General features: G+C 43.0%; 1 protein-coding gene across 10 annotated transcripts in view; it reads left to right on the top strand.

Moving 5' to 3' along the window:
- The window catches only part of FHIP1A (FHF complex subunit HOOK interacting protein 1A), a 96,125-nt gene extending 83,877 nt beyond the window's left edge, over positions 1 to 12,248 (top strand). For all 10 annotated transcript variants that reach the window (XM_040556652.1, XM_040556654.1, XM_040556661.1 and 7 more), the window contains one exon: positions 2,719 to 12,248. In XM_040556652.1, coding sequence (XP_040412586.1) covers positions 2,719 to 2,969 — 251 coding nt within the window. In that variant the 3' untranslated portion in view covers positions 2,970 to 12,248. The remainder of the gene's footprint in view (positions 1 to 2,718) is intronic.
- The last annotated feature ends 742 nt before the right edge of the window (positions 12,249 to 12,990 follow it).

Genomic DNA, 12,990 nt, shown 5'->3' with positions numbered 1-12,990 from the left:
GCACTTAAGAGTTTTCAGTGCTGGTTAGCTGTATCTCAGTTAAATAGCAGAGTAATTTGGGGCATTTATTTGTACTTCCAGTTTTACGTCAGTTTTCTTCTGTGGGCTTCAAAATACGCCAGGCTGACTCATGCAGGTCATTATTTAAGATCTCAAAACAAGGCTGCTTAGTCACTCTGTTGGTACATTTTCTTCTGTCTTGTGGCAACCCCTGTAAAGAAGGCACCTCTTGACAAATAGATGGAGAGTAAATAAATGTCTGGATAACTGCAGATTTGGTTCCCAACAAGGCTGGTGATGCAAGCAATCAAACTGTAATTCTTGGGGCAAGTTGGCTCACTAGTCCTTCGACACACAGCAGGTCATTGTATTGATTAAAAGTGTAAGGGCAAGGCAGGAACTGCTACGCTAATGGTAAATGAAAAAGAATGAGGAACTCATACAGGATTCTTGTGCGGTGCTCACAGGTGACATTCAAGCTAATAAAGCATTAGCTGTTCTCTGGGGTTTTCTTCCCCAAATAGAAGTGATGAATAAACCCCCAAGTTTTCTCTAAAGGCCTGAGCATAACAGGCCACCTACAGAATTTGCATCTGAAAAACACAAGCCGGATTTAATGGGGAAAGCAAATGTAAACATGAAATATTCCAAAGCATTTTCCTTCTTTTGAGAGTGACAGCCTCCAAAAGTATTTGAGCAGGAAGGGCTGATTTGTTATTTTCTGCTTGCAGTACTGTATGGTTGGCTTACACAGTAGTTGGGGTTAGGGTTAGATATGTAGAGTTTCATGATGTAGATCCCATATGAAATGCTGCCCTTTTTTGAGTGCATTAGTAACGCTATCTCCAGAGTGCTCTTTTTCTCAATTTCATGATTCAGTTTGCATTCTGACTGCAGGAAGAAGTGGACAATCTTGGTTGAAGAAAAAAGTCAAATCTCTGATCCCTTGACCAGCTTACTCTGCCTTCCTTTTTTTTTCTTTAATATAAATATATAAAAAGTTCAAATCAAGATTTTTTTGTTGAACTGTGTCAATTTTGATGCTTTATGAAGGGAAGAATTTAAGAAAAAAAAGCTTTCAAAGCGCAGTAACATTCTGGATATATTGGCTGAACTATTTAAAATACTTGATATTAATTATGAAACGTTTTGAGATTGTAAGAGAATCTAAAAGAAAATCTTCAAGGGAAGCTCAAAACTTCATCTTTTGATTGTAATTCATAATTTAAGTTGTTTTTCCTCCCACAGTCAGAATTTTCCACAGAACTGAAATTCCTGTACTGTGTCTCTAGTAGACAGAAATTTGTAGAATAACAGTATGAATGATTGATAAGTCTGGAGTTGGAAAGGTTTTTTGAAACTCGAGAAAAGTATAACTCTGTTAGATGATTAAGATTAAAATTTCTTTTGAGTAGTTGAAAGCGTACATTGATTCCACAATGCCGGAGGAGAGCTACAGGAAAGAAACCCGAGCGCAGAGCTGTTGAACAGAGGAATTGCTCTGCCACATCAAGGGAGGCGTTCACCTGGGGTACCCCCATTAGCTGCTTGCAGATGTTTCAGGAAAAGGTTCATGTAACCTGGGACTGAATTGTTTTAGTATAAACTGCATGTGCTTCAAGGGAAACCTCTCCTTAACGCAGTCTTGTGTTGGGCTTATCTGCAGTACGTGAGTTAATATGACAGGGTGGTTTTTTGTTTGTTTCTTTGGTTGGTTCTAGGTTTTGTGTGTGTGTGTTTAATGATTTGCTTATACAACTAATGAGAACATCCACTTGTAAGTTAGACAGGATGCTATCTGACTGACTTCCTGGCCTCAGTGACATCTCGTGGCAGGGAGTTCTGCAAGTTAATTTTTCTTTGTAAGGTATTTATTTCCATCAATGTTAAATTTTGTCACCTTTTTAGTTTCACTGAATAGCATTTAATTAAAGTGCAGTTCTGCTTCAGGATGAAACAAGGAGCACTTGATTGAAATTTAGGTGCTGCTGTCTCTGTAATTCCATGCGTCCTGATGTTTGAGCCCCGATCCCCTGAACTCTGGCATCAGAGATCATATAGCTCTCTATGCTGTGCAGATCACATGGTGGTTTTAACTTGTTCTTTTTTCTTCTTTTTTTTTTTTTAAATACTTAGCTGCTTTACAGGGAGTATAAGTAAGTATAGTTGGCAGGAGCTACAGTTGTAGAAAAATCAAACTTCCAAGTTTTTTTCCCTTAGTTTCTAGCTTGCTTCAAACTCCCGTGGCGATTTTGATAGCTTGGCTTCAAGCCCACTTACACAGTGATTCATGGGGGGAGGAGAGAGCCAAGTGGAGCTGAGTGGTATTTTGATCTGGGGGAGGGCCAGAGTATAGTATTTTAAACTGAGGAAACCATGCTGGGTCTAATGGTAGATATTATCTATTTCATAAAGTAAATTCATATTACTCTTTCCCTTGATGACTCTTCTACCCACATATTTCTCTCATCAGAGCTGCAGCTGAATAATATATAACCTGGGGAAAGATGGCTAATAAAAAATGCAATAGAAGCAGGCCATGTAGAACTTAAAAACTTCGGATTAGTGGAGTATCTGCCTGTGCAGTCCGGGTACTGTAAACTACAGCTCTGAACACAATCCTTGCAAACTGCGTTTGGTCGCTGTACAAACACTGTGTGCTTAACATACTAAGTCTTTTTTTTTTTTTTTTCCTCCCCACCCTCTTCCCGGCTTTAGGTAACGTCCAGCACGGCAGCAGCACAGGGAAAGGAAGGAACCTCTCCGAAGCTTCCCCGGCTGTACTCCAGCCTTTCCTGGGACATAAAGGAAAAAGGGGCCTGGCTCATCCCGGCCTTCCTGTGCACGTGAGGAATGCTGTCCTGGCAGCTGCCCTTTTCCCAGAGTTCCTGAAGGAGCTGGCAGCTCTTGCACAGGAACACTCCGTTTTATGTTACAAAATACTGGGGGATTTTGAGGATTATTATTAGGAAGGTTTTTAAACATGGTTTTAAAATGCTTTTGGAGTTTAAACAGATTTTTTTTAATGCAAAGCTGCTTACAAAAGAAGGTTGTACTTCAATATTTCCTGAAAATACTTGATTTGGAGGGGGAAGAGAGAGGCAAAATGTCATTCCACATTACCTTATATTGGGTCTCATAATTTCCCTCTGAGCTACATAACTTTAGAGATTCCTGATACCGCTCTTACTGCAGCTTCCTAGTTCCTCTTCTCTTTATGCAGCTGCACTTCTTCGGTGTCACTGATTCCTGTTGAATTTCTGCAATAGGCACTTGTAGGTTGGCTAAGAGAGGCAAACGTTTTAGCTTTTTCTGCTCCAGAAATATTCTTCTCGAAATCCTGTTAGACAATGGTTTATCTGGAAAAACATAGCTCCATGGACAAAGTTTGGGGTAAAATCTGCACAAAATCCCTTTCTGTGAGGGGCTGTGCTTCTCCATGTCTCTGCCCTCCTCCCCCCTTCCTCTCCTGTTCCCTGAGATGGGGTTCTTACCAGTCCACCTCTGAAAAGCCCTCTTTAACTGGTGGCTCAGGTTTGTGAATTCAAGTGATATTATGTGTGTTAAACCCATGACTAGCTGAAAGCAGGTGCCGGACCCTACACATACCGTGTTGCCTTATGTTGCAGACAGATCTGCAGCTATCAGCTGTTGGTCTTTGAAGTCAAATGAACTGTGTAAGTGGATGTGGATTGCAGACTGCCTGGAATTTTCCTTGCAGTTTCTCAGCATTCTTTGATAACTACTGCATTGCTACCTAAACTCTCAAGCATGCCTTATTTAGTAAGATTTGCACAAAGTACAAAACAAAACGTGTCTATGCAAGTGGTAATTAATTTGTAGTTTGTTTTTATGCTTATTTTAATAAGCTAAGGAAAGGTATTCAATATCTTTTGGTAGTATTAAAAGGACAGCAGGCTGGTTTTGTCTTTTTTTTTAATGAAAAAGGTTGGCTTGCTCCAGAAAGCTGTTCCGTTTTATTGTTCATTTTTTTGGTTAAGGGAAAGTTGAATACTGTTTGTTTACTTTTAATTAGGTGTTGACTTTTCCTAATATTGCACTTTCGGGATAGTGAGGGAAGGACCAGACTATTCACCAGCTGCAGGAAAGGAAGCAGTAACAGGGAAAGCTGTCTGCTGGTGACTAACTGCTCGAGAAAATTCTCTTCTGTGAGTAATGGGCTTCATTAGAAGAACCCAAGCATGATGAATTGGTGCATCACCACTGCATTCCATCTTATCTTAGTAGCATAATTGTGCTTCCACTCTGCTGTAGCTGGCTACATAAAGGGGTGTTTAGTTCAAGAAAGCCTTAAACCCCCTTTTTCCAGGAAAGAAACTTAACAGCCTCTCCAGAAAACCTGAAGAACCAGAAATCAGAAATAACACTTGTGTGTGTTAGTTCTGCTCACTCTAATTCATTCCATAATACTGGGATACTTCAGTTAATCACATCCCAATTTCCATACACACCTTCTCAGAGATTGCTTGGGGAAAGCTTATAATAGTGAAGAACACTTGATTAAAAACAAAACCACCCCAGAAGAGTGTAATTAATCACAGGTCAATTCTTGTGGACCTTGCTGTGCAATTTAAGCTCCTAAATCCTTTAGATGCTTCTGAAAAAAATTGTACCTTTCATCTACAACTGTGAGAAGCATTCATTGTCAGACTACTGTAGGCAATTCTAACGAAAAAAATCCCAAAGTGTACCTCTAACAAAATCACCTCAAGAATGAATTTCCCTGGGTCTGTCTTTGCTTGTTTGCTGTACAGTCTTCAGTTCGACCATGGCTGGGGGCCATGTTGCTTCCTGGCTGATTCTCTGGTTTGCTTTCACTTCTAACTTGTCTATTTTTTTTAAGCACCATTGCATTGCCATCCTGTAAATCACCTTCTGACCTCCACGTGGCCCTGTTTCACTTCACAAGCTCCTGTGGAAGCTGAAGCCAAAGCTGTGTTGTTTTTTTTTGTTTTTTTTTTGTTTGTTTGTTTGTTTTTTCCTTAAATCTCAGTTATCCAGGCTTGGGAGAGCTCTTCCCTTCTCTTTCTTTTTTCCCCTGCATTGCTGTTGTGAATGAGATGAGCTAATTAAGATACTTTATGTCATCCTGGGAAATGGTGGGCTCTTCCTCCGCTCCTGCTATTACCCAAAGTGCTGTCTTTCATGCAGGCCTGGCCTGAAGGAGTTTGGTGGCATTGTGTGTGGAGAGTGTTTCAGCATTGTGGGTGTAGGGCAGGGCATGCTGTGCTCCTTGCCTCTTCTGGTAGGAATTTTGTGAGCAAAAGAAATCGTACTGAATAAACATGATCAGCTCACTTCTAGTGGTTCAGAATCATGTGCTAAATTGCAAAAGTAAACCAATAGTTTTTTAAAGGAGGATTCCTTAAAAAAAAAAAAGAAAAGGAAAATCAATTCTGCAGACCGGTGCTCAAGGCAGCGAGCTTACTATGTGAAGACTCCCTTCCCTTGTTTTTATTCTGAAACAACAATCTTTGTTTGCTGGGTAGGACTGATTTCTTTTGAGATTGTTAATTTTAACTGTTGTTTTCAACAAACGTGCGAAGTCATGGCACTGTTAATCTCAGCAAGGCTATTAAGCTACATGGGGATTTTAAAATTTGGACTGCTCAAAAAAACACCTGTAAATTTGAGAGAGGGGAGGATCTTCCCTCCTGGAAGAGGATAAAGTCAGCTGCAAGAGGATAAAGACAGCCTTTGGAGTGATATGGAGGACTTCTTGCTGAAAGGTCACAACTGTTTGTACGCAGTGTCCCCCTGTAAGAGGGAAACCTGTCTGTCGGCGCCCCAAAAGGAAGAGGTGGATGACTGCAGTGACCCTGGCTCAGGGCCATAAAAATGACCATTGTATGTGTAACGTATTTCTTGGTTCCTGAGCTGAGTCGAGCTTGCAGCTATGACTCAGCTGTGACAGAAGTATAATGTCAGCACCCAGTGAAAAAATATTGGCAGGAATTACATCTTCCTGTCTTCAAAATGCAGAACCTGTGATTTATCTTGAAAATGTTGATCCTTAGAGATGAATCACCTTTTTGTGCATAAGTTCTTCAGCTAAATGCTTGTTTAATAAGCTCCTTCCCTCCAGTTAATGTATTATCCCGTCTCTCACCACCGAGACATCTTTTTTTCAAAACAACAAAAAAATATTAATAAATTATGCCTCTGGTCTATGCAGTCCAGCTGGTACACCACTGGAGGACACAGTGTTATGTTGCTCTTTCCAGGATGAAGTGTTCCATGATCCGGATCTCCCCACGTTCACGTGTGTGTCACTGGAGTAGTCCCCTTCTGCACATTGTCTCAGCACTGGTCACGAATGAAGTGCCCTGGGGTTGGCAGATCTATTCCAAAACCTGCAGGTGGTGGCTCAGTGATACCAAAGCTAATTTCCAGTCTCCTGTTACACGTTTCAAACTGTGAGTGCCACATTTTCAATGATGCAGCCTTTCAGTGTGGTTTTAAGCTGTTCTGCTCTAGCAAGGAATCTTTCCTGCTCTTTCAATGTGTTATTTTCTTGCAACCTACCTATAAGGTGAACACTTTGTGTCTTAAAACAGTTGCAGCCATTTTCTTTTACCTTTGACCTGTTTTGGATGCCCTGTAGTTTAGGCTCAGCACACGCACATGTGTTTCCTGTTAATTGGGCTAATGTACCCAGCAGCTTTCATTCAAGACAGCATCACCCTTTGCATGTGCTGATCTCTGAATATACACATTAGTTGCAATTCGTGTGCTCTGTTGTTGGCCCTGCTTATATTTGGCCTTTCCCCTATGTGTCCTAAATGAAAATCTGGGATTTTAAAGGAGACCAAGGGGTTTATTGGCGTTGCAGTTCCAGACGTGAAAGATGCACTGCCTTGTTTGTGCGGGTAACGTCTGGACTTCATGCACTTGCCTTTCAGACTTGCTTTGATGTTTTTAACAAGACTGGTAAATTTCCTGGAATGGAAGAAAACCCCAGTGATTGGGGTGGGCTAGAGACATGAGCAGGAGCCTTGCTTCTGAATGGGAACAGAACTGGCAGACAGTAAGGCTGGGCGGTGTTTCTGCCACCAGCACAACTCTAATTGCTCTTTGGCCCAGGCACGATGCCTGAGTGGTCTGCACACTCCTTCTGAGAAAAACATTTGCAAACAAACTTACAGCATCCTGCCGAGTCCAAGGATTTAGGTTCAAGAGGTTAAGTCCTATTTACCAAGAGAAGTGGACCATCTAGCACAGCGCACAAGCATTCGCTCCCCTTTTGTGTGCTGTGCTTATGCCTCGCAGAAGGTTTCATGCTTCAGGAAGGTTTTTCAGCTCCTCTAGGAAGCTCTAAAATCTCAGGGTTGGGAGGAAAAGGATGGGAGCTGTGTGATTTGGCGTGGTGAAATTATGTCATTGTATCATTTAAATTTGTAGCCACAGCTCCTGTTTGAGGGCAGCTTGATTTAATAAGCAATTTACTGTGCTGTATTTACTGAAATTGCTATGTCATGCCTGCAGTTTTTATGACAGCTCCTATTAAGTTTGTAACATTTAAACTGCACCTGCAGTTATAAGAGAATACTGGCATTTTCTTCTTTCTTTTCTTTTGACTCCGATGACTCTTTTGACTCTGGCACAGTGCAGTAACGTTGCTGCTGTGTCCAGATCTGATTTAGCTAATTATAGTATGTTCTTCCTTGCACGTTTTGAACATTTCCAGCAGAAACAGGGTACCTGACACCCAGGCTGCGCAGGCTAATGAGCAAACCAAAGGTAAAACACCGCAGATTAGCAGGGGGCACTTGCATCTGTGTGAAACGCAGCAAAAATTTACATTTGTGTTGTTCTCACTTAACAGGGACCAGAAAGAAAAAGCTTGTGGCAAACTTGAAAAAATGGATCCGACAGTATCCTATGGTAACTGTCCAGTTGGGTAGCGCTGCCCAGTAATGTTCTGGACCAGAACTGTGTGAAGGAGAGTAAAAATTGCTCCTTGTTAGTGTGGTGTCAGATTTGCATAAATAGGTATGCAGATAATAAAAGCAGTGCCAGCTGTCAGACCGAAGGCAGCCACAAAATGCAGCGCTACTTCGGTGACTTTGTTAGCTGTGAAAGCCCGACTCTGAGTAAATGTACTTAATTTTTCAGGGGCCCCCAGCTTTTCTGAACACGTTGTGGCCCTGCATCAACATAATTCATTTGTTACATGCTCAGTTGGAAGCCTCTTATGTATGAATAGGAGCATTACTTGTATTCTTAAATGTGTAGGTACTTAAGAGTGGCGTTTTGTTGCTGACTGTGCAAATCTTCTTTTTGTTCATTGATTATAATGGTTCTTGTGTGGCAGCTGGATTAAATTAAGACTGAAGTCTCTGGGCTTAACGCCCTGATGGAACTTTTGTGCAAAGGCTGCAGTTCTCAACCAAATAACTTTCTCTGGCACTTCGGCAGAATGCCTGCATACAATTAGGTATTGTGGACTGAATACCTGCAAACTTCCAGTTCCGATGAAGCCAATTCCACAGCAGCTGTATTTTATTGCAGTCTGCTTCAAAAGTAACTAGCTTGGATTCAGACCAAAAAAATAACGAGTTAAATCCAGGACAGCTAAACTGCGTTTGGCTCAGCGCTGCTGTGGCAGCTTGGCCAGGGCTCGGACAAAATGCCATCCTGTCTGTCCTCTGAGGGCTGGGAGTGGTGCTGGATCTTGGCACTCCCTGCTGCACCTTGAGCTGAGGCCTCGTGCCGCTCCAGGTGCTTCCCGGTGTCCAGGCGCCGCTTAGCGTCGGTCTTAAAACTCCAGCGTGGTAACAGCGGTGTCTGAGCGCCTCTAAGACCAGTCTGAAAATACAAGCTTCAGGAATGAGGAGGCAAAATGTAACTTACTGGTGGTTATGCCAGCTTCGTGGGTGTAGCTGCTTTCGGTAATTGAAGCTGTGGTTGATGTGGCAGTGTGTCAGGAGAGTTCTTGCTTTGGGCTTACATGTAATGGCTGTGAGTGGAGGGAGCGCTCCCCGGGGTGAAACTGTTGGCTCTCGAGTGCACTCGCTAGGACGGGCTTGTGGCAGCGCGAGCTCTGCAGCCCCAGCCCCAGGCTGTCCTCCAAAGGCTGCGGTGACGAGGCAGTGGATGTGGCCCGGGGCACCTGGCTGCCCGTGTCGGGCACTCTTTGGGGGGAGAAGGCATCACATGAGATGGAGTCACTTGGCGGCTGTAGGTTGGTCCTCAAACACAGGTGGATAAAGGGAAGGACAGGAGGGTGAGGGCCCCTCTCAACCTATGCATACAAACAACCGTGAAATGCCTGAAGGCCCCACAGGAGATCTGGGGGCTGGGACTAAGTGCCCATGAGGGCTGGCTCAGCGCTCAGTAGGACCACACACAACTGCATTGCCCCCTGAACTGAACTCGCATCTCTCTTGTCTCGTGGCAGCAGCCGGGCACTCCTGCTCCCCACTGAATCTCTGCTGTAGTGCAGTTAAATTCAGGCTGTATGGCCAGATGTGGGCCGTGTGTTGGAGCACAGTCAGAAAAGCAGGAGCATTGCTGGCGACTCTGTGTTCCTCCTGCAGTGACCCCTAATTACTGGTCTTGCTTGGCCCAGAGACTCTTCTGGTTGGAGTTTAAATTTGCCATCATGATGGGCAGAAAAACGCACAGCAAATCACAGGCCTTGACAAATTAGGATTTGGGATTTTATTGCCTTCCTCACACTGTGTAGCAATATCATTCTCTCTTTCTCTGTGTTTTATATGAAAGTTTGCCACATCTTGTAGGGGAGCAGGGAAGAGATTTGCACCGAACAGCCAACCCAGTGCAGGCAAGCTCCTGAGTGACCGGAGGGATAAATCTTGACCTCCTGTCTGCAGCGGCTTGGTTTTATGTGCCTGTTATGTGAAACATAATCTAACAAACTTTGGGGTATTTGCAAACAGCATTGCAAGGAAGATGCAGGCAATGAGGGCAAAAAGACCAGCGCACTGTTCTGCCTTCTACCTTGAGCAGTTTGAGAAGAGATTGTTGAGGGGAAAACCTAACTTGCTTAAGAAAAGCCACTCTACATGTCAAGCATACACACAGGGCCATAAATTACTGAGAAAGTGCTGCTGAGGTCAGTGATTGTGAGAGTGTGTAGGTAGAGGGGTGCTCAGAACAGAAACGAGAACATTGCAGCGTGCTGACGCCATGCCACAGGGTGGAGAGAGGCTGCAGTGAAATTGCAGTGTGAATACTCTAGCTGTAAATTTTTAGTTAAGGCTCCTATCATATGCTTCTATTTTTAACACAGTTAAAATTAAACTCTGCAGCCAAGGCTGAGTGCTAGAAATTCTTTCTTTGCTACTTCAGCTTTGCCAGCATCTTTTTTGTCAACTTTCTTCTCCTCTTGCACAGCCCCGGGTATGGGATACCTCAGCTATAGGGGATGGTAAGTATCATCTCTCCGCCTCAGGGGTGACCTCCTACGGGACTTTCATCAAGGGTTAGATGAGCTTGTCATGACAGTGTCTGGTGTCAGCTTTTAATTTGCGAGCATTTTCCTCGTCCGTCTGTTCATGGACGGCTACTGCTGAAAATCTGCACGAACCTGTCCTTAACTCACCCTGCCTGACGCTGTTGCACAGATGGCACCTGCACTCAGTAGCTCAGGGAGCCCTGTCGTGGCTAAGCAAGGCTTACCCGTTAGGGGCAAAGCCCCCACCTTAATACTTGAGTTCCTAGCCTTGATACAGCTGTGTTTAAAACAGCCTTCTGGTCTGCAGCACTGCCAGGTTCTGCATTTTATATTGCTGGACCTACCTGTCCTCTGGTTTTAGGGGGTGGTTGCTTTTTTATTATTAATTTAGTCTTTGCAATAGCAGATACTGAATTCCTTTAACGCTACTTCTGTCTTTTAATGTGCTTTGCAGACTATTGCTATACAAAGCTAAGCCAAAGCTGCTCTTGTGCTCAGTATAAAGTTTACTTCTGGGATATTTAGAATTTGCCTTTAGCTCCATTTAGGACGCAGTGAGGTGGTGGTGGTATTTAGGCTGATATATCAGGCCCTTGGCAGGCATGAATTTTGGTTGTATGGGTTTGATCAAGATGGTGTTGCATGACTGACGAGCCGTTTACTGCAGGCCGCCCTAGTCAGAACCACATGAGCTGGCCATGCTGAGCTTTCTTACCTCTAGCTCCTGCTGCCAGCTCCGACTGCTTCGAAGCTGATAGCTGGTATCTCCACGAATGTTAAAAAGATCCATCATCTTGAATTCCTCTGACTCAAAAACACTTCTCTTCCTATCATAAAGAAATTTACATTTTGTGTGTGTCTGCAGAAGACTTGTTTAAGAATTCAACAAGTTACTGGTTCTTAATATAGTTCAAAATTTATAGGCTGTGGCTGATCTTTACCTTCCCTCAAAGAGAAAGAATATTAAAATTATCCCTTTCTATCTTACTAGTTATCCATTGTGTCTGGCAGGTGGAGGTTAAAAAATAGGTTGAGATTTAGAGTAAATCCAATTCAAGATCTAATGCTGTACTCATATAGAACTTGGCTCATGATTTTTAATAGATTTTGTACTGCATTAGCAAAGTCTAATTATTTAGGAAAAGAGTGGCTATGAAGTTAAAACCATTGAAAAAAAGACATTTACCAGCAATAGCCATGCTACAGTAGTGGAGAGCCTTCCCTCTCTTAAATACAGCTTAATTATTACTGTCCCAAATACAGTGTTGTGTTTTTCACCTCTTTATTTATTTTTCAAGAGGCACCCACTACTGTAGAGGATAAACTTAGCACAACAGTATCAAGCTGTGCAACAAAAAGCATTAACCTTGGAGGACAACCTTTTGGAAACAGTTGTGTTTTTTACACCCAGGAGTACCTTTAAATTAGGATTTGAGATTTCACACAGAAGCCCTTGTGCCTTTTGGTTCTTCCTGCCGTGGCAGGAGTTGAACAGACCTCCAGTTCTAAAACGTAAAGTTTGCTGTATAGTCTAAACCTTGTATTAACTGAAAGCTTACCTGAAAACTTACACCACTGTGTAAGAGAAAATGGTACTTCTTGCTCATGCTATGAAAACTGATAGTAAAAGCCTTTGTGTGATTGTCAGGCTACAAGAAAATCCTGGTTTTGTGTTTTTGTAAGGGTCACGGTTTTTGATTGCGGCCATGTTACTGCTTTTTGTCAGCTGTATGACTTTTTAACTGTAAAGTTATTTTTATGTGAATTCTGGGTATACATTTTATTCATTAAATGTATTTGAAAGCCATGGTTTTTGTCTGTCTTCTAATTCAGAGTTCAAAGGTGAACTGTGAGCCGATTTGTACAGAAATTTTCTCCTTGAGACAAATGTTAGCACTGATGCTCATGAGAATTAACTGCCATCAACCTAGCTTGAATTAGCGTTGCAAACATCACCTCTGCAAAAGGTGACTAAAATCCCGGAATATACCTGCTGCACGTCTTCTGTGGCAACATGTGCCCTGTGGGCACCTCTTCAACAACAATTCTGAAGAAGCATCTCTGGGGTTGGAGGTAAAGGTGGTCTTTAAAACGTACCATTGAGCAGCCTCCAAAAGGGATGTAAGAACTCCAAAGAGACCCCTGGTGCTAAATTGGATTTCTTGCCCTCCTAGATGTAAATTTGAATGGCTGCCCCTAGTTGGGCCTCTTGTTAATGGCTCGATCAGCTAAAGGATTTAAACATGTCATGGAGTTGGGAAGGGGAACTTAACTCTAGGGCCCTGGACTTCAGTGGGTACTTGATGCTAGGGGCTGCAAAATGGAAGGTATAAAAAGCAAACGAACAAACCAAAACCAGCATAAACCACTCTTTGGGATTAATGAGTGGAGCAGACCCTGGAACCCAGCTGGATCCTGCTCGTTTTTGGTAAGCTAACAATGTTCAGTTTCCTCTACCATGTGGCTGGAGTTCCAAATGAGAGCAGACAGCCCTGCGCCAATGCAGCATGCGACTTTGGGCTCGGAGCATTTGCATGGGAAACAGGCGT

The sequence above is a fragment of the Cygnus olor genome, chromosome 4, assembly GCF_009769625.2.
Source record: "Cygnus olor isolate bCygOlo1 chromosome 4, bCygOlo1.pri.v2, whole genome shotgun sequence".
Classification (NCBI taxonomy): domain Eukaryota; kingdom Metazoa; phylum Chordata; class Aves; order Anseriformes; family Anatidae; genus Cygnus; species Cygnus olor.
The sequence above is the reverse complement of the archived record's forward strand: the minus strand, read 5'-3'. Positions and strand labels throughout refer to the sequence as shown.